The sequence below is a fragment of the Lampetra planeri genome, chromosome 77 (assembly GCF_965212315.1).
Source record: "Lampetra planeri chromosome 77, kcLamPlan1.2.h2, whole genome shotgun sequence".
NCBI lineage: Eukaryota > Metazoa > Chordata > Hyperoartia > Petromyzontiformes > Petromyzontidae > Lampetra > Lampetra planeri.
Window position 1 is genome coordinate 734965 of NC_136182.1, and position 19651 is coordinate 754615.

At 42.9% G+C, this 19651-nt stretch overlaps 3 protein-coding genes across 3 annotated transcripts in view; 1 reads left to right on the forward strand and 2 right to left on the reverse strand.

The window, feature by feature from the left end:
• LOC144738050 (uncharacterized) overlaps positions 1-19651 on the reverse strand; it is a 478363-nt gene that overhangs the window by 308963 nt on the left and 149749 nt on the right. The window lies entirely within an intron of this gene.
• LOC144738112 (endothelial cell-selective adhesion molecule-like) overlaps positions 1-19651 on the forward strand; it is a 142860-nt gene that overhangs the window by 48311 nt on the left and 74898 nt on the right. The gene's annotated exons all lie outside the window — the stretch shown is intronic.
• Positions 1718-17801, reverse strand: LOC144738041 (interferon-induced very large GTPase 1-like). The gene is made up of 3 exons (XM_078620938.1): positions 17656-17801; positions 17031-17109; positions 1718-8550 (listed from the first exon to the last, which is right to left on the reverse strand). Exons 1-3 carry the CDS (start codon positions 17681-17683, stop codon positions 3585-3587), a joined length of 5073 nt encoding a protein of 1690 aa, XP_078477064.1. The 5' UTR covers positions 17684-17801; the 3' UTR covers positions 1718-3584.

Consider the following 19651-nt stretch of genomic DNA (forward strand, 5'->3'; position numbering starts at 1 on the left):
CTCCACATCCTCCTGTAACACATCACTTCATCTCTTCTCTAGCCCGTGCCGCGCCCGTTTAGCCCCCTCTATCCGGCCAAACAAAAGCTGTTTAGGCATGCGGTGACTGGGCATGCGGGCTACATGACCCAGCCAACGCAGCCTTGCCTGCCGGAAGAGCTCACCGATGGAACTTTGCCCAGATCTTTCAAGGATTTGTGAGCTCCTCACACAATCCAGCCTGGTTAAACCCAGGATTGATCGTAGGCAGGCCACCCTAAATGTTTATAACTGGCAAAGATGTTCCATTAGGGGGGTGCACGTTTCGCAAGCGTAGAGAAGGAAATTCATTAATGTGGCCGAGAAGATCTGAAACTTCGTGCGGAGCGACAGACCAGGTAGCTTCCACACAGCTTTACACAGCCCATGAAGAGATAATGCTGCTCGACTGATTCGGAGTGATACTTCTGCTGTCAAACTGGAGCTGGTCATGAGCACACTGCCCAGGTATAGGAAACTCTCTACTCTCTCCACAACTGCCCCATCACCAATTGGGAGTTGTGGGGGGTGGAGTGTCCGATGGTACAAAATACCCAGGCAGGTGCTTAGTTTTGGTGGGGCTGATGGTAAGGCCCCACCTCTTAGTGGCATGCTCCAGGTTCAGAAGCAGCGCCTCCAACTCCTCCTCTGAATGAGCGGCAATTACCAGATCGGCATACATAACGTGGTTGACCAATAGGGAGCCATCCCTTTACCACACCCGGGCATCGATCAGCCTCCCATTGTATCTGTACCAGATGGAAATTCCTCCGATACAGCCATCAAAGGCTTCACGAACTACGTGGTCGAAATATATGTTAAAGAATGGAGCCATAGGACATCCCTGTTGCACCCCAAGGTAAACAGTGAATACCCGGGCCTGCTCACCATCATGAAGGTCCTTAATGATCGTGAGCAGAGGGTCAGGGACTCTGAAAGCACGAGCCCAAGCCTACTGATGGTACCATAGGCCTTGACGGACAGAAAATATGGCATCTGTGCAGAACCGTACTTTCCTGAAACCGCGTTGGGGCTCCGCAAGCCTCTCCTCAGTGTGCCTAGCAAGGCGATGTTGAATAATCCTTGCCAGGACCTTTCTCGGCACACTGAGGAGTGAGATGCCCCAATAGTTATTAGTCTGTGTGGTCCCCCTTCTTAAAGAGGGGGACCACCAGGGTATCCTTCCAATCCTGCAGAACCCAGTGGTCCAGACTGTTGTTATGATGTCACGTAGGGCAGTCTGTGCACAAACGCCATCCTCCCGCAACATTTCGCTTAGGAGATCATCTCTCCCCGGTGCCTTTGCTGGTCTCAGACTCTGGATCGCCTTTAGTACTTCAACAGTTGGCACCTTAGTGCGCTAAAACACATACAAAGATATACAAACATACACATATCAACAAAAACACACATGTACACTCAAAACGGACACACCAGTGTGATAAGTGTCCCAAAATAAATCTTAACCAGGGCAAGTAACACCACCTCATATCGCAGGTCATATATTTGGATACTTGTACGTCGTTTCCTGCCAATGCTTGATCCAGAGAAATAACAACACCCACAAGTGTGCTCGCATGTAGCAGGAACGCGCCATGCCCCTATTGCCTCACATGATTGGTGGGTGGGGGTGGAGCGGTAGCGTTGTTCGGCTCCATGTGGATGAAAGATTACGACAAATAAACCAAACCAGCAGTGCTATGGAGGGGTCGTGTTTAATCACATGAAGTAACAATTCGCAAATTAATTGAAGCGTAAATTGAAGACCAATCAGGTCTTAAAACTTAAGAAATACGTACATTCTTACGCCATAAACATGATTAATAAATTGATATACAAGCCATTAAAGCTTTCATAAAAAAAAAAGAATCATACATTTTCGGTTCATCTCACAAATAATAAAGATTACAATGACAATATTTGGTATCTTAAAAACACGTTTTGAAAAGTCCCTCTCAAAAGTTGAGAAAGGTGATTGTCCCAGTGGTGTCACGATTCTTCAGAGGTGGTCTCAGGCTGGACTTGCCCAAGTTCCAATGGTTAGTTTCTTCTCCGGAGTAGGCATGGAATGGAGGTGGTGGGTCATGATTCTGGCAAATGGGTGCCTATGCATTACTGAGCTGGGGCCTTTGTTGTGAGGATGGTTGTGACGGTGAGTGTCATGGTAGTCGAGGCTGGAAGGTGGATCGAATTAAACAGATGGTGGATACAAATGCTAACTTGTACAGTGCATGTTGGTCTCCAAGGCGGTTGGTGATGTAGAGAATCACTCTGGCTGAAGTGCTGACAACGAGTGTGTAACTGGGTTGTGACAGTGCATATGTTTTTGGGTAGTGGTTGTATGCAGGGTTAATGAGTCTTGATACACGCGAGATGGCTGGGTATGATGCGTGGGTGTTGCATGGGTCCGTAGCAAGGAGCCAGATTCGGGGTTGTTCTGGCCTGGGATGATTCCAACAGAAGCAGTACCAGAGTCCCAGCTTTCAGTCCCTGGCTCGCTCAAGGTGGCGCCAGTGGAAGCTGGGATCAGTCAGTTGGGTCGCTGTGTGCCAGCAGAGTGCGAGGGATCTAGGAAGGTCCCTTTGGGCAACTCCAACAGTGATGGAGATACTCACAACATGAGGTGCAACGAGTCAAAACCATTACAAGGTAGAGAGTAAGTATTAGTGTGCATCTAGAAAGTAAATAATTCACCGAGATCCACGTCCCTGCACGGGCTTTGCTCCTAAAACGTAAGCAACACGTACATTCTTATACCATGAACATGATTAATATATTGATATACAAGCTATCAAAGCTATAATAAAATGTTTTATACATTTTCGGTTCACTCACAAAATCACAAGATTACAATGACATTATACAGGTAGGAACAACAGGTTCCACACTGCCCACCAGGGATTATTTGTCTGTCTGTCGTGCATATGGGGAGGGGCTGGGTGGGGAGGGGCTGTGTGGGGAGGGGCTGGTCACCCCGTGGTGCCCGTATAAAACTCAACGTTTAACCTACACACTACAATTATACAGGTAGGAACAGGTTCCACACTGCCCACCAGGAATTATTTGTCTGTTTGTCGTGCACGAATGCGCTGTCCAACCAAGTTCTTACCTGCCCACTCCGAAGGAACGTGTTTTTGTATCTAAAAAATGTTTGAAAAGTCCCTCTCAAAAGTTAGCAAGGTATTTGTCCGAGTGCAGTGACGGACATGATTGTCTTGTCCGACACTATTACCATACAGGAGCAGAATTTGGCAAATTGATCCCCATGAATACTGGTCCTCTGAGGCGAGATTGTCGAGGTCATTTTAGGGGGAGAGTTGTGTTTATTATAATTTTATATAAAGAGGCCTAGGTGAGAACATTTGGTGGGGAAAGTGAGAAAGTGATTTTGCCAGGTGAAACGGTTTCAGACCGATATACAAAATGTTCAAAAGATGAAGTGTGATAAAGGTCCTTGGTGTATTATATCAATATAATCGATTGTGGATGACTTTATATTATATGCGCTCAAAATAGGAGTGTAGAGAAAAAATAATTTATAAGGATCATTTGACTCGACTGGGAATTTAGTGCGAATCGGTGTGTGAAGTTGGGTGTTTGGAGAGATTTTTTTTTATCCCAGTAATGTTCACAAAACCGTGTGCAATGTATCGCAAAGAGTCGATGGTAAATTTCTTCATAATATTCCAAAATAGGTTTATATTTTCTATTTTCCCGTATTTTTCTTTCAAGTTGTTTTCCACAGCTTCCTTTGTTACAAGAGCCCATTCTTGTGGGAGTTTTGCTGATTTGGTTTCATACTTCTTGGCAAGTTTTTCATTGTATTTAGAGAAAACAAACTTCCAAAGAACTGGCTCCGGGTCAATGGTCTCTGGTGGAATGTCCCAAGATTTGTAATAGTCATTAACTTCACGATAGTTCCTGTACTCATACCACTCTTTATTAGTATCCTCGTTAGTGAACGAGTGTGCTCGTCGATATGAGCATTTGCTTTTAGCCACAGACGTTGTGCATACATCGACGATCAGAGTTCCGTCACTACACTTCTTGCCACACAGCCCTTGAGGGTAATGCATCGCTGCCCCGTGCTCCCTGTGAGCACTGCCACCACGGTCACAAGGGGCCTTGCACAAGGGACAATGTTGCCCACAGCCAGACACGGTCTTGAATATCTCTTCATGTGGCTTCACTGGCATTTCATCCAATAACTTGTTAAGGTTTTCCAAGCCACACAAATATTTCAGAATTTCGGAGCTCACTCGCTTAATTCCCTCACCAACTTCTTTAGTAAACTCTTTGATCTTGTCTGGGTTTTCAAGAGTGTGGGGTCCTACAATTTGAAGAAAGTCAAATTTCATGACGATGTCATTTATGAGATTAGATTTTAGTTTTTCTAACAAATCAGCCACTGTAATAGATTCAGTGTGTTCAGTTTCTTTTAATATCGCATTGTTTAATTTTGCCATGATCCCATCTAGAATAGGTTGTGCAAAGCATTGGATGTTATAGAGCTTCTCTTCTTCATTTTCATCCCTTTGTGTGCAATGCTCTATGATGAGACCCTTTATAGCTGATATAGTGAAGGCGTTGGAGTCGTGGATGAAACTGATTAAGGTGTCAAAGTTGTTTCCGTTCAATACGGACGACAACATAGTCGCTTGAAGTGCTTTACGATTTGAAAGAACACTGTTTTTCATCATGTCCTGGACAATAATTGTCCCTAATTGTTCTTTCAGAACAGCCAAGAATGCGGGTTTAAGGCATCCATCACAAAGGGCGATAACATTTCTTTGTTTTTCATCTTCAGTTTTACACATTGATGTCAGCAAATTGAAATATGATCTTTTAATCTCTTCAAGTCGAGTCGATGGGTCGTTTTCCTTGAGAAAACGCTCGTGTTGCTTTGTGAAAGGTTCGATGGCAATGGAGCAAACATACATCTTGATGTCTATTACGAAACTTTTACTGTATTGTTTGTCATCATCGGGTGTGTTTTTCAAAATCAAATCTACTTGCTGCAGCAGTTCATCACAGTAAGCTGGCCAGTAATCTGTGGCAGCATGTGCTTTGGTTGTTATGAATTGTTTGCATTTATCAATAATGTCACTGGAGAGCTTTACAATGCTGTCTAGTGCAGTTTTTTCTTCAAATGAATTTGCTTTATTATGCATTCCACTGGAGTGGGTTTTAAGTGTCTTAAAATATTTTCTTCCCATATCAGACCAAGAACAACTTTGCAACCTTTCCTTGAAGAGACCGGCATCTGTCTTCGCCAAAGAAAGCAATGCTTTTTCCATGTCACGTTTCACGTCACATTCTTGCAATGTAATTCTCTTGAGATCAGAAACCGTTTCAGACCAAATTACATTAAATATCTTCTGAAGTTGCTCTTCGTCCAATCCTTTGTCTGAATGTGTGCAGTTTTCCAAAACCCTTTTAACTTTCCCGCCTATAGTTTGTTTGTATTGAGTTTCTACATTTCTGTAAGATTCTAGGCATTCATGTGTATCGATGCACTCCTTGCATTTGCTAAGAGTCTCATTTGACACCACAGAGCACAATTGTCGAACACTAATGAGAAAATCCTCTCTGTACTTCTCAACAAGGGTGGTTTTTCCAGAACCCTTCTTAAAAAAATCTGACAAACAGTCCTTAAATATACATTGTTGTTTTAAAATTTCATCATTCACATCTTTATCGAGACTTATTTTCAAATTTTGAAGCTCGTCATGTGATGCACGCTTTACTTTATTGGACACATCTTGCATCCAGGAAATCATATGCATACGAAGCTTTAATTCCCATCCTGTATATGCAGTGCATAATGTGTTGTATGCTTCAAGAACAAGAAAGTTCCGGAAATGGAAGACGTAAGTTTCTTTTTTCATTGCTGTCCACATCGTCTTTATCCATGCACTGAATTCTGGCAACGTGTAAATGTTGTCCAACTTTGCACGTTTTTTTAATTTTTCGAGGAGGTGTTTTTTTAGTTTCCATATCTCATCACTATATGTACAACTGACCCGATCCCTAGATGAACCACCAGCCCAGAGTCCAGGGATGTACCATTTGTCATTTTCTGCATCATAATCTATAACATCTGTGAATTGTTTATAATACATCGATTTCTCTTCCATTTTTGCAGCCGCCTCAGTCATTTCGTTCAGGATCTGAAGAAGACGTTCCTGGTCCTGTTTATTCTTCTGATGAGCAGAGACGCCTCCACTATTCTGATGAACAAACACACAGCTAGGTTTTTTTCCACCTTCAGTCATTCTCAAAAAAGCGTGAACAACAATCTGCAGAATGTCTTTCATTTCTTCTGCATTTTCCATCTTGACATTGAGAATAGTAGCATTGCTGAGACCAATAGCCAGTGTTGCTAGCTCATTGTCATGCTCATAGCTGTTTTCGAGTGTTGACAGCTCAAGAGCTTTTAACCCTTCTGTGTCGATCACCAGGATGAACTCAAACCCGAGCTCTTCAGTTAATTCATTGTCAATGCGGAGGAGCTGCATGAATGCGCCGCGTGTGCAGCGACCAGAACTCACTGCGAACTGCAGCCCAAACATGGTGTTGAGCAGCGTGGACTTCCCCGAGCTCTGCACGCCCAGCACAGACAGCACAAATATGCGGGGGTCTCGTTTCAGAATGTTGTGTACTTCTCCTAATAGAATGTTGTTCACTTCTCCGAACACGTCTGTGACCCAGTCAATGGGAATGCATCCAGCGTCTCCATCTAGGAGCTCCATGGGAAATCCATCCAGAAACAAATGTGCCATACGAGCTGAAAGGTTCTTGTAATCTTGATGCATCTTGCACTCTTTAGATGCTTCATAGATCTGTGCAACTTCACGAAAGAAATGCTCCAAACCAACGGTAGACAAAGACGACTTCATATTTGATGGTTGAAGCTCTTTGCTTATGTCATGAGCACCATATGCATTGACGTTTTTATTTTCTTCACGCATTGTTCTTCTTGTTTTATCATTCAGTTCAAGTTCCAGCCCATGTATGAACAGTTTACACTCTTCTTCATCAAATTTTGAAATGTTTGAAATAAATTCTGTCATTGTTGGTGTAATCTGTTTCATTTGTTCAAGGCGGAGATTTTGTTTTGTCGTTCTCAATTGGTTCATATATTCAGGACCGAGTCCCTTCTTCAACCGACACAATTCTTTTTCTGTGTCTGACCATTTGTGCCACAACGTTTCACCTTGACAAGGAAAACAATTTTCACGGACATCTTTACAGGCTCCCATTTTTTGCAGAATATCTTTGATCGCTTCTGCACTCCTTTGACGTTTTATGTTATTTGCATCAATTTTAATATTTAAATCTGTGACATTTTCAGATATCATTTTCAGATTATTTTTGACTTCACAGCAAGTTAATACAGCCTTCATGAACTCACGAAAAAGGTTGCCATTGTCAGCCTTGTTATTTTTCTCTAAATCACATACATTTACATCCTGAACACCCAGTTCATCTAACGTTTGCTCTAAGAGTTCATCTGTTTCATCATTTACATCTGTATTTTTCAGCCAAAACATTTTTGAATGAAAATGTGTGGTTACAAATTTTTGTTCATTTTCTCCATAATTTTCAATCAGAATAACCATTGCATCACAGGCCTTTATCAGAAAATGTAATTGAGTCGGGCTCTCTCCGACATCACCTCGGAGATTTAACACTGCAAATATGTCTGACCAGAGATCTGACCTTTTGTCCCCAGGTGGAAAATAGAAACTTATTTCCACAAGTCCATTTGAAATTTGTCGGCGAGAATTTCCACTTTGCATGTCTCGATGAATGAATATATCTGCTTTGTCATTGCTCAGGATTGAGTTGAGCAGCTCTGATTTAGAGATGGTGTTCCCACCAAGCCGTACTAACGCTATCATAGGCATGCGTACAACAGACATCGATTCCTCGATGTAGCCTTTTGTAGCCAGTTTATAGTGGGGTCTCCAATTGTGTACGACCGATTGCATGGCCTGCACTAAAAATTTAATATTTCCTTCATTTAAGTCGGGTAAGAGAAGCGGCAAAGCAAACTGACACTGTGACATCTTCACCACGAGTGCCTGCTGTAAGAAGGTGTCAGAGCACAGAAACAGTGCGGTTATTAAATCCAATATGTCAATAGAATTTGATGTTCTTGATTTACCTCCTCGATTGGACCTACGTCGAAAATTAGATGTTGATATAGGAGTGTCTTGTACAAGCGTCTCACTATTGGTGAATTCAATGGACCTGGACGAAGAATTTGCCCTCAGCAAATTATTAATAAAATGCATAGGCACTTCCTTCAGGCACTTAGGCTTTTCTTCAGATAGGGTCACATTAGATATTTGTAAAGCTTTTGCAAGCGTCAATTTCTGTGGGTAGAACTTCATTAAATCCAAATATATCAGAAGTTTTTCAAAGCTTGTATTTTTCATTGGTGTTTGTACTTCTTTCGCGGAAATCACAGCAGGATTGTCGAAATCCACACGTTTGATTGCTGGAGCAGATGGATCGTGTTCATTTCTGTAAAAAAACAAGTACGTGTTGAATTTAATGAGAATTTAATGAGAATTTCAGGCAATGATGTCTTGCCTCATTTCAATTCCCTTATGTTTTCATATTATATATCCATCATAAGTCAATCGATCTCTCTTTACCTATCTTTGATCTTATTCAGTGGCAGATTCACTGTACTCCAGCCTGGTCCGGGAGTTTAAGCAACAAAACTGCTGGATGCACAATTGAATCATTCAATGCGCATCATAACCCTGGATCCTGTTATGGTGAACGAGCTGCCACCAAATACTCGCAGAGACATGCAAACTACAAAAACGCACCTCCGGGCTTTAGCATTCCTCAAAGACACAGGTGTAGCCATCAGCTGCATCAGAACAGTTATAGTCCAATGTGCACATCTAGTGAAATTCGAAACCATTTCACTTTCAAAATTGGTCCCTTTATCTGCATGCAACCTTGCCGTGAATCGATGAACACATTGTTCATGCAAGGGATCGCATGTGCCAATTTCATCGATGTGACACATTTGTCAGTTTCAAATTTACGAAAAAATATAAGAATAGGCTTCACCCTTTATGATAATAAAACAGGTGTTAAGATACTCAAACACGAAATATATTCACATGAAAGAAGCTTGACTGTTATAAATAACCTGTGACATTCAAATTAAAAACTTGTGGAGTTCCATTGGGGTAGTCCAAAGGCTGTGTACCTCCTGTCGTCCTCGTGCATAGAGCTGTTGTAGAACCTGATGTACTTCCGAATGATGGACCTCGCATGTTGTCCCCTAAAGCCACCATTGTAAACCGGATAAGGCAGATGGTTTACATCCTTAATGGCCCATGTGTTTAGCTATCGCTAGTTCATGCAGATGCGTAGGCTCCTATTATTCATTAGGACCACTACAAAGAGACACTTACTTGCTGGCCGGTTTCCAGATGCCCAGCTCCTCCATTTTAGACTCCTGATAATGCACCATTAGGACCCTTTAATGAGGCCAAATTGGTCTGTCATTTTTCAAATGAATTCAATGGCAAAATCCCTATGACAAGCCACAATCCATCGAGTCTCTAGAGAAATTATTCTTTGTTTCTTTCGGTTAAGTCCCGTCTAAAGATAAAATAATAAATTAAAATAATAGTATATTACGACGTTTCGATTGCAACACAAGCAATCATCATCAGGCATAAAAGAAATAGCAACAAAAATCTAACTAGAAAACTATAGACAGACATACAAGCAGACAGACATCACAACGGCACACAGAAAGAGGACACATCGGCACAAAGAGAGGGGTCGTTTCTGTGACGGTCCCTTAAATATAGAGAGGGGGGGCGGGGACGGAGAGAGGGAGGGGGCAGAGAAAATTAGCATATCAATGAGTTTACGGCAACGTACTGCTGCTGCTGCAAGTAAGATGACGACGTGGCACGGGCACGCAAGCTTGAAAATTAGGAGAAAGGCACACGAAAATTAAATAACCTAGTAAAATATCGAAATGTGATGTAATACAACACAGAGAGTCGGTTAACACACAATTAACGCATAGCCTGGTTGATTACGTATTTCAAAGATTGCTAAGTTAGAATTTTAAGTGTGACAATTCCAAAGAGAAGACACAGGCAGAGAGAACAAATAGCCAGAGAGAGAAAAAAGATAAGCTTAAAACTTCCCCGTAGAAGTGGTTCAATCTTAATTTTGGAGCTTTCGTGACTGCAGGAATCATTCTTTGTTTCTTTCGGTTAAGTCACGTCTAAAGATAAAATAATAAATTAAAATAATAGTATATTACGACGTTTCGATTGCAACACAAGCAATCATCATCAGGCATAAAAGAAATAGCAACAAAAATCTAACTAGAAAACTATAGACAGAAAATCCCTCATTCAATCAGCAAGTCAGCCAATCACATCGTAGACCTCACATTGTGCAATGTCGGTTTCCGACACCTATGCTAAGGCGTTCGACCCTTGTCTTTCTCGTACCATACACGCCTGAAAAATGATTCAGACCCACCATTGCTACATTAACACTTCAACCATCTTCTTGTTTCTTTACAGTAAATCACTTTGGCCTTTGGGTTGACCATCTTCATGTGTCGTCTTCGATCAAACCATACCAGCGGGAGTTTTCCCAACGGCAATGTTCCCCGAGGTTGATTCCACTAATATGGCGATTTGTGGGGAAGTGGGCATGTCATGTGGCAGTTTCCTTCATACTAGGATTCTTTCTATTCGTAATACTGATTGGATGACTCTCAGTCCTTATCTTATCAAGTAAACCTCTGCCTCTCCTTACCCTTCATATGCCAAAGCAGAATACTGTAAAATGCTGCACACAAGAATGAGATCATCTACATCTACTGGGCCAGGTACCACTAGGGCCAGCAAAAGTAGGTCTACACCGTTGATGCATAGGTCCAGTTAGTAAATGTGTAATATTGCCGAAGCTTGGACGATTGCTGTGAACCGTTCCACACTTGGAACAATCGGGAGCATGTCGACTTTCACTGCAACTCTAAAGATTTATATTATTACACAACTAGCAGGAATCCGCGGAACTTCAGCGAGGATTTCGGCAGTCCCCGATTTACGGAGGGTGTCTGTTCTGAAGACACACACACACACGGACCTTCACACGCGCACACAAATACAAAGATCCCCCATAGCCTTAGGGGCCGTCCATGAATGACGTCACGCGATTTGGACCCCTCCCCCCCTCGTCACACAGCGTCACAAAAAGTCAGTCCCCCCCCAAATATGACGTTACAAAGCTCTGCCCCCCCCCCCCAAAACCACACTTCCATTTTGAAAAGAAAACATGCTTCAAATCGCTTTAAACTATTGTCATTGTAGTGCGTATTTAATGTGGCGCTGCACTCTGGTGCTGTAAGAAAACATTTATTAAAAAGTATATTTAATTCAGTAGAATGTATGCACTGTCCTTGAAGTTGATTGGTCCACATCAACGACAAGGACAGTGCATACATTATCAGAGTTACGTTTTTTGTCTGCATTATGACTGCAGGTATTGTCGTCTATGCAAACATGACTCCTTGTAAAAAAAGGTGTCAGTTTTGTTGCCAGATAAAAGGGTAAAAAACCAATTATCATCACTGAACACTCCCAGCGGTGACGTGAGGACCCATTACAGCTGGAGGAGGATCGCACCGCCAAAGCAAATAGTTGGGTGGTTTGTTTCGCCAGTGCGAGTAGGCGTTTGCAAGTTGTATTGAAATAGTTTTTTCACGTAATTTCTTATCTCGGAGCTTTCGTGCACCGAGCGTGTCGACGTACGATCAGTTGGATCAGTGAACGGGCCCCCAGGAAGAGAACCCATTTGTAAGGTGGGGACCGGCAGTAAAGTGTTATGATCATGAGTTGCAATTAATGTTTCATTTTGCAGCACAGGATCATTAATTATTGCATGGATAGGGTGCCTCACCTTTATTTTATTATCGTAAGTTTGTATCATCACGTTTACAGGTAAATGATGCATACGTGAGACAACGCTCAGCAAGCAGCCAGTATAAAATTATGGTAATGAGTCTCGTTGTGTACACCGATTGGTTACAGTACGTGACGTCACCGCGACCAAGCAGCCAACCAGAGGGGCAGAATGTTACAGGAAAAAAAGTAGCAGCGTATCTTCCTTCTTTTATATAAAAGTCTCCGCGCGCCTGCGCTTGTGAGGGATTTGGCTCTCGAACGGTGGGGCTTCCTATCCAAATTGTTTAGCCAGCCAGCACGCCCTAATTTAGTTATTTATTGCGCGATATCGAACGTACTAACTCACGCTAATTGCGTGGGGGGGGGGGCGTGCCAAGTGATGCGCGTTTGGTCGAGCTCACGGGGGACATTTTATTTTACGCGTCTAAGATGCAATAAATACACATAACGCTGCGGCTATTTCTTCACAGTGTCAGGCAGAGGTGTGGACTCGAGTCATGTGACTTGGACTCGAGTCAGACTCGAGTCATGAATTTGATGACTTGCGACTCGACTTGGACTTGCATAACAATGACTTTGTCCCACCTATGAGATGTGGACTCGAGTCATGTGACTTGGACTCGAGTCAGACTCGAGTCATGAATTTGATGACTTGCGACTCGACTTGGACTTGCATAACAATGACTTTGTCCCACCTCTGGTGTCAGGTCTTCTTCGCCCCCCCCCCCAACACGATGCATGCAGTTACTGCTATAAAGTCCGTAGATATGAATAGTATTACAGTGCTTAGACAGTATTATTGTAGTATTCTTGGTTACTATTATTAAACAAATACGTTGGCATATATTAGAATAATAATGTTTGCGTGTATAAAACTAATTTTTCATTATTATGTTGCTAAATATTCCCTTTTTTAGCTGCGCTTTTATGACGCTGCGACGCTCTACTGCCAGTCTGTGATGTGGCCTGCTGCCTGCTGATTAATTAACGTCAGTGCACTGGCGCTCTATTATCTACACTGTTAATTTACATTTTCACCATTATGAGTGTATGCCAGTTTATAATCTGTTGTTTGCTTCTTTACGGTATTGTTTTTTCGGCTCTTTTTATGTCGACTGTAGCAATGCTTATTTCATTGAGTCGGCGTACTGGCAGTCTGTAATCTAGACTGTAGCCTGCTTCTCAACCTACCTGTGCGTACTGCTGCTCTTTAATTTACACTCATTTCTGCTTATTTCTTCAATTAATTTATATTGTTTCGATTGCTCACATGACTCATATGTAGCACTGCGATACTGATAGCTGTGCCATCATCGGCGATTGCTGTGCACGTCGATGTGTGTACGTCGATGTGTGCGTCTGTATTTTTCGAACGGGTAACGCCCGATGTGTGTGTGTACGTCGAAGTGTTTGTGTGTGTGTGTGTGTCAGTCCAAGTGTGCCTGTCAGTCCATGTGTGTGTGTTAGTCGATGTGTATGCATGGCTCCATCTGAGTAAGTGAATGTGCGTTTGTGTGTCTATGTGTGGCAGTCGGTGTGTAAATCGATGTGTGTGTGTGTGTCACTCGATGTGTGTGTGCAAGTCAATGCGTGTGTGAGAGTCGATGCGTGTGTATCTAAAGTAGATGTCTGTGTGTCACAGTTCATATGTGTATGTGTGTGTAGGGCAATGTGTGTGTCAGTCTATGTATGTGTGTTTAAGTCCGTGTGTGTGTGCGAGTCGATGTATGTGTGTCGCTGTATGTGTGTACGTCGATATGTGTGTGTAACTCCATGTGTGTATATCTAAAGTGGATGTATATGCGTGTAAGTCCATGTGTTTGTGTGTGCGAGTCGATATGTCTGTATGTGTCAGTCCATGTGCGTGTGTGTTAGTCGCTTTGTGTGCGTGGCTCCATGTGGGTCAGTGTAAGTCCATTCCTTTGCGCGTCTTTAGGTCCATGTGTGCGTGTGAGTGAATGTATGTGCTTTATTGACCTGGGCAAGGCCTATGACACCATCAGTAGGCCTGGCCTCTGGCTTGTTCTTCATGCTTTAGGAGTCCCTCATCCTTTGCTCACGATCCTTAAGGACCTTCATTATGGTGAGCGGCCCCGCGTCAAACTACGTGGCGGTCAGTCAGAGCCATTCCCTCTACACCTTGGGGTGTGACAGGGATGTCCGCTGGCTCCCACATTATTTTACATGTCGTTTGACCACGTAGTTCGTGAAGCATTCAATGGATGTACCGGAGGAATTACCATATGGTACAGATACAATGGGAGGCCGATCTATGCCCGGGTGCGGTCAAGGGATGGCTCCCTATTGCTCAACCATGTTATGTATGCCGATGCTCTGGTGATTGCTACTCACTCAGAGGAGTTGGAGGCACTGCTGCTGAACCTGGAGCTTGCCACTATGAGGTGGGGCCTTACCATCAGTCCCACTAAAATTAAGCACCTGCCTGGGTATTTTGTACCATCGGACAATCCACCCCCACAACTCACAATTGGTGATGCGGCAGTTGGAGAGAGTGGATAGTTTCCTATACCTGGCCAGTGTGCTCGACCGGCTCCGGTTTAACAGCAGAGGTCTCTCTCCAAATCAGTCGAGCGCCATTATCTTTTCATCAGCTGCATTACGCTGTGTGGAAGCTACCTGGGGTCTCACCCCACATGAAGCTTCAGGTCTTCTCGGCCACGGCAGTTCCCTCCCTTCTCTACGCTTGCGAAACGTGCACCCCCCTAATGGAACATCTTCGCCAGTTAGAAACATTTAGGCTGGCTTGCTAACGATCCATCCTGGGTTTAACCGTGTATGTGTGCGTCTAAGTCGATGTGTTTGTATGTGTGTGGGTCGATGTCTGTGTGCAAGTACATGTGTGTGTCTGCCTTTTTGCCCAGGCAATGCCGGGTACTTACCACTAGTATATTATAACGCTCATGCATGCATTGTTTATGTATATATATTCACAATATATTATACTTGATTGCAGGAATTACTCTTTGGTTCTTTCGGTAAAGTCACGTAGAAAGAAAATAAATTAAATAGCATACGACGTTTCGATTGCAACACAAGCAATCATTATCAGGTACAAATGAAAGAGAAAACAAACCTAGTAACCTTAGAAATATTATGTAATACAACACAGAGTCGGCTAACATAACAGTCAACACCCTACCTGGTTGATTACGTTCTTCCAAAGATTGATACATTTGAGAGACAGAACACAGACACGGAGATACATAAGCAGACAGAGATAACAGACAGAGAGACACACATAGGTACGCAGACAAACAACGCCTCTGTGTCGAGGCCTTAAATAGAAAGGGGGGGGGTGAAATTAGCATGTCAATGAGAGATTTGGAGCTTTAGTGACTGCAGGAAATACTACAAACAAGAGGACGAGAGAGAGAGAGAAAACACACTTAACCTAACAAACTTAGCAACATTTGGAAATGTAATGCAATGCAATACAGAGTCGGTCAACACACAATTCACGCATAGCCTGGTGCAGTGTAAAGTAGTAGTGTGTAGTGTATTTGTATACTTTTTCTCAAGGCGTCATCAAGTACTGCATTAACCACGCACAGTACTTGTGCTGAATGTGAATCAAAAGTGGCCAAATTTTCCACTGCTGCACCACCACTGTTATTGTTGTTGGAGGGCAATCTCACAATATTCAAATAGGTGCAGACGTTTCGCTGGAGATTGCATCCAGCAAAGTCCGGTTGTTAAGAGCTCAGATCGAGTGAAAACGCTTCCTGATCTGAATTCATGTTAACATCATAACGATTATTATTCGTGTTTACCAATGAAGCTGCTCCGATTCTGAAGACTTTTCAGGGAGGGTCCTGCTAACCATTACAATATTTGGCCAATACCAGTTACATTGCACGCATTGTTTTAGTTATGGGGGGGGGGGGGGGGGGGATTCGGAGGAAACGCATGGAAAGCAGAGAGGATGAAAACTGCACACATGAGGGCACCCGATTCAGGAATCGAATCGAGGCTCTTCTAGCTGTGAGGCACGGCGAGTTACCACTGAGCTGCCTCCCTGCATCAATAGACAAAATCTGCGAGACTCCAGCCCCCACATTCCTCACAGCTCTCCCTTCTCTGCTCCTCTTGCTAAGAAAACAGTATGCCTCCTTCCCAACATCTCTTCACGAAAACAAAACTGAAACCTTCTTACGAGGAATCATGTCTGCATTAACCACAATACTTGTGGTCAAAATGCAAAAAAAAACACTGATAATATATATTGTTCTTGAAACTAATTGGTCCACACATCCCCAAGCCTGGGAGCATTTTTCCACAATGTCAAAACCGGTGCAGTTCTGGTATTAAACAAATTTTGTTTATACTCTTAGGTTTTTTCGGTAAATTCACGTAGGTAAAATATAACAAAAATAAATAATAAAAATAGAAGTAATATAATAAATCACACAAGTCTCCGTCATCAGGTGGGACCGTCACAGCTAAATTTACTGTATCAAAGTGAGGAAAAATCCAAAAGACCAGCCCTTAAATACAAGTTAAGGGGGAGGGGCTTATCTGAATGTGGGTGCCGGGGAGTGGCGGAGGGTGCCAGGAATAAAAGGGAACAAATGAGCACATCGGCTCAGGGTTGTGGCCGGTGTTAGCTGATAGTAAGAATAAAAGTACTGGTAAACACTGGGGATGTCAACACTCGGTAAAGTAGAATATTACCTGTCAAATAAGATGGTACAATTATGTGTAGTTAAATCTTTTTTACATGGTTAATAACATCGTTCCAATGATTACTCAGTTTGTACCCATCATAACAGTTGAAGTTATGTCTGTGTTTGTACATCTGGATGGCTTCGTGTACAAACCGTTTCTTTTTTACCTACGTGACTTTTTCGAAAAAACCTAAGAGTATGAATCCTTGCAGTCACGAAAGCTTCAAATCTACATTTTGTTTAACAGAAAAAAAAAAGAAAAAAACCTATTCTTATATTTTGTTTAACAAAATACACGATTCCGATGTTTATCCGACTGCGGCGTTATTAATTGTAACAAGCCAAAAAGCACCTGCTCTGCAGCTGTTCTTTTGGGCGTTTTGCTTCAACAATGGACTTCATGCTCGGCAAGAGCTGCTCCTCAGGAGCACCTGTGGAATGAGACATTACACACTTCGACATTGAACCTCACTGATCATTCCATTCCGATCTGACAGAGGCCACTTAAAATGTATTTAGTTGTTAAGTTGCCATCAAGTTAAGTTGAGAACGCTGTGTAAGGACTCCTTGGTGCTCTTACGGCTTGAGAATAAGTCGATGATGAAGCTCACTGTTACACAAGGTTTCCATGAAGTGGAACGTAACTCGGATTATTTAATTATTATAAAGTACTCAAAGTTCAACAACGTCGTGTTTTTGTAAGAAGTTTTCCATACTGTTTATTAAACAGGTGAGATTTCAGGCAATAGCGCTTCTACATGGCAGAGCAGAATGGTACTGTAGCTTATTTAAACTTCCAACTCATTCACTGTTACATTTACATCCTGTTCCCAGACAGATTACGTTATTGGACGAATATTTTTTAAATCTATCATAGAGCTTTCAAAAAAACTTTTGCTCAAAAGGCACTTGGTCTAGCGAGTGAAGCGGGTGAACTGGAGGTCCCGGTGACGAGAGTCGCGCACCGTGCCCCGTACCTGGTCCGCGTTGGTCGCGTTGCGCCATCACGGGGCGGAGGTCCGAGCCCGCCAGCTGCTCCCCTCTCTGCTGCTGACGCGGCCTCTGCAGCCTCTTCTTATGGAGCCGCGAGCCAATCAGAGAGAGGCACCTGGCGAGGAGTCGCGTGCAGTTCCGTCTAGGGTTCTGTTTGTGCCCTCTGAATTGGCCGTGCGCCCTCTCAGCTGCGGGCGCTTGCCCCACCCTCAAGGGGCTCACAGACAGCCAGCGCTAGGCTTGTCCACGTTACCATGTCCGAGGACGAGAGGGGGACAGACTCTCGATACGTAACAGAACTCAGGTTAATGTTAAAATCATTGGTCGACCAACACCTCCAGTACGTTGGATCTGTAGCAGCCCATTGTGAATATTAGGGCGGGTGGTGGTAATGGGGTTCAGTCCACGATGATTATGTTCTCTGTTTATACCACGGCTGTCCCGTAGCTGTCAACCCATACGGATAACCCCGTATTCTTGTACAGGGAAGTTGAGTTTTCAGGTCCATACAGCATACAGCTGTTGCAATACGGGCAAAATAAAACATTTATATTTGTGTTTGTTTCTCCCTTGTGATGGGCTTTGTAAGATGAACGTTGAGATTCATAAGGGGCACGGGGTGACCAGTACGGTCTGAATTGGTCTGTAACGAGGTAGGGAAGTGATAAGGCGTTGCCAGGTATGACTCACCCACCAACCCATCGACTCACCCACCACCACTCACCCACCCTCTCACTCAGTATAGTAGCATACTATAGTAGTGTGATGGGACTTTGTAGGGTGAACTTTGAGGTTTTTAAAGGGCACGGGGTGACCAATAATGTCTGAATTGGTCTATAATAAGGTAGGGCAGTGATAAGGGCTTGATAAGTCTGCTGTACCAACAATCTACCCTAAAAGCAAACTATCTTTTGGGGTTTTCCTCCAATCCCATCCTCTTTTTAGCACCTTTCTTTAAATAGTTTATCTGATTGTGGTCCCTTGACCCTTGCGTCACCCCTACACTCAATCCTGACCGTGTCCCCCACCAAATCTACAAAGTCATATTCGACGTTGATTGTATGTGGCAGTATTATAGTTTATGTATCTGTGTATATTTAGCTGTGTGTATAGATGTGTGTCCCTGTATATATTGGGCAGTGTGATAGTTTATGTATCTGTGTGTATATAGCTGTGTGTGTCTATATGTACGTGGCAGTGTGATAGTTTATGTATCTGTGTGTATGTAGCTGTGTGTATATAGCTGTGTGTGTGTCTGTATGTATTTGGCAGTGTGATAGTTTATGTATCTGTGTGTGTATGTAGATGTGTGTATCTGTATGGTCTGGCAAATCAACCCCCTACCTGCTTGATGGTGCCGGACAGTAACGCTGTGGTAACAATAAACATAGTTTAGTTTTAGTATTGGTATCGATGAGAATGGTCTCTGTGGGTCTCTATGTATCTCTATGCGTTTAAAATGTCTGCCTGATATACATTTCTAAGTGATAAGCCACTTCGTTCAGCTATCATTTGTGATGGCCAGGTTGCTTCTGAAAAAGAGCTACCTAGCTCAGTGGTGCCTTTCCTGGTCAAATTAAAATAGTTGATTAGATCATAGTTAGTAGTCAGTTTGAACCAATTCAGAAAATGGCTTTTAGCAATTCATTTAATTGTGTTGCCGTGTTGTTGTTGTTATTGTCACGAGCAATGGCTACTGCTGCTGCTGTGTTTGTACAGCACTATAAGATGACAGACACTTTGTACCAATAACTAATATTATAATTACTACTCCTATTACTATTACTACTAGTATTACTATTACTACTACTATTACTACTAGCATTGCTATTACTACTATTACTAATATAACTACTACTATTACTACTACTACTCCCATTACTATTACTACTAGTGTAGTGGGTTCACTTGAGAGACACACGTTAACTCAGGAAGCAATACGTTTATTCTACGGACCACAACGGGGTAACTACATAAACT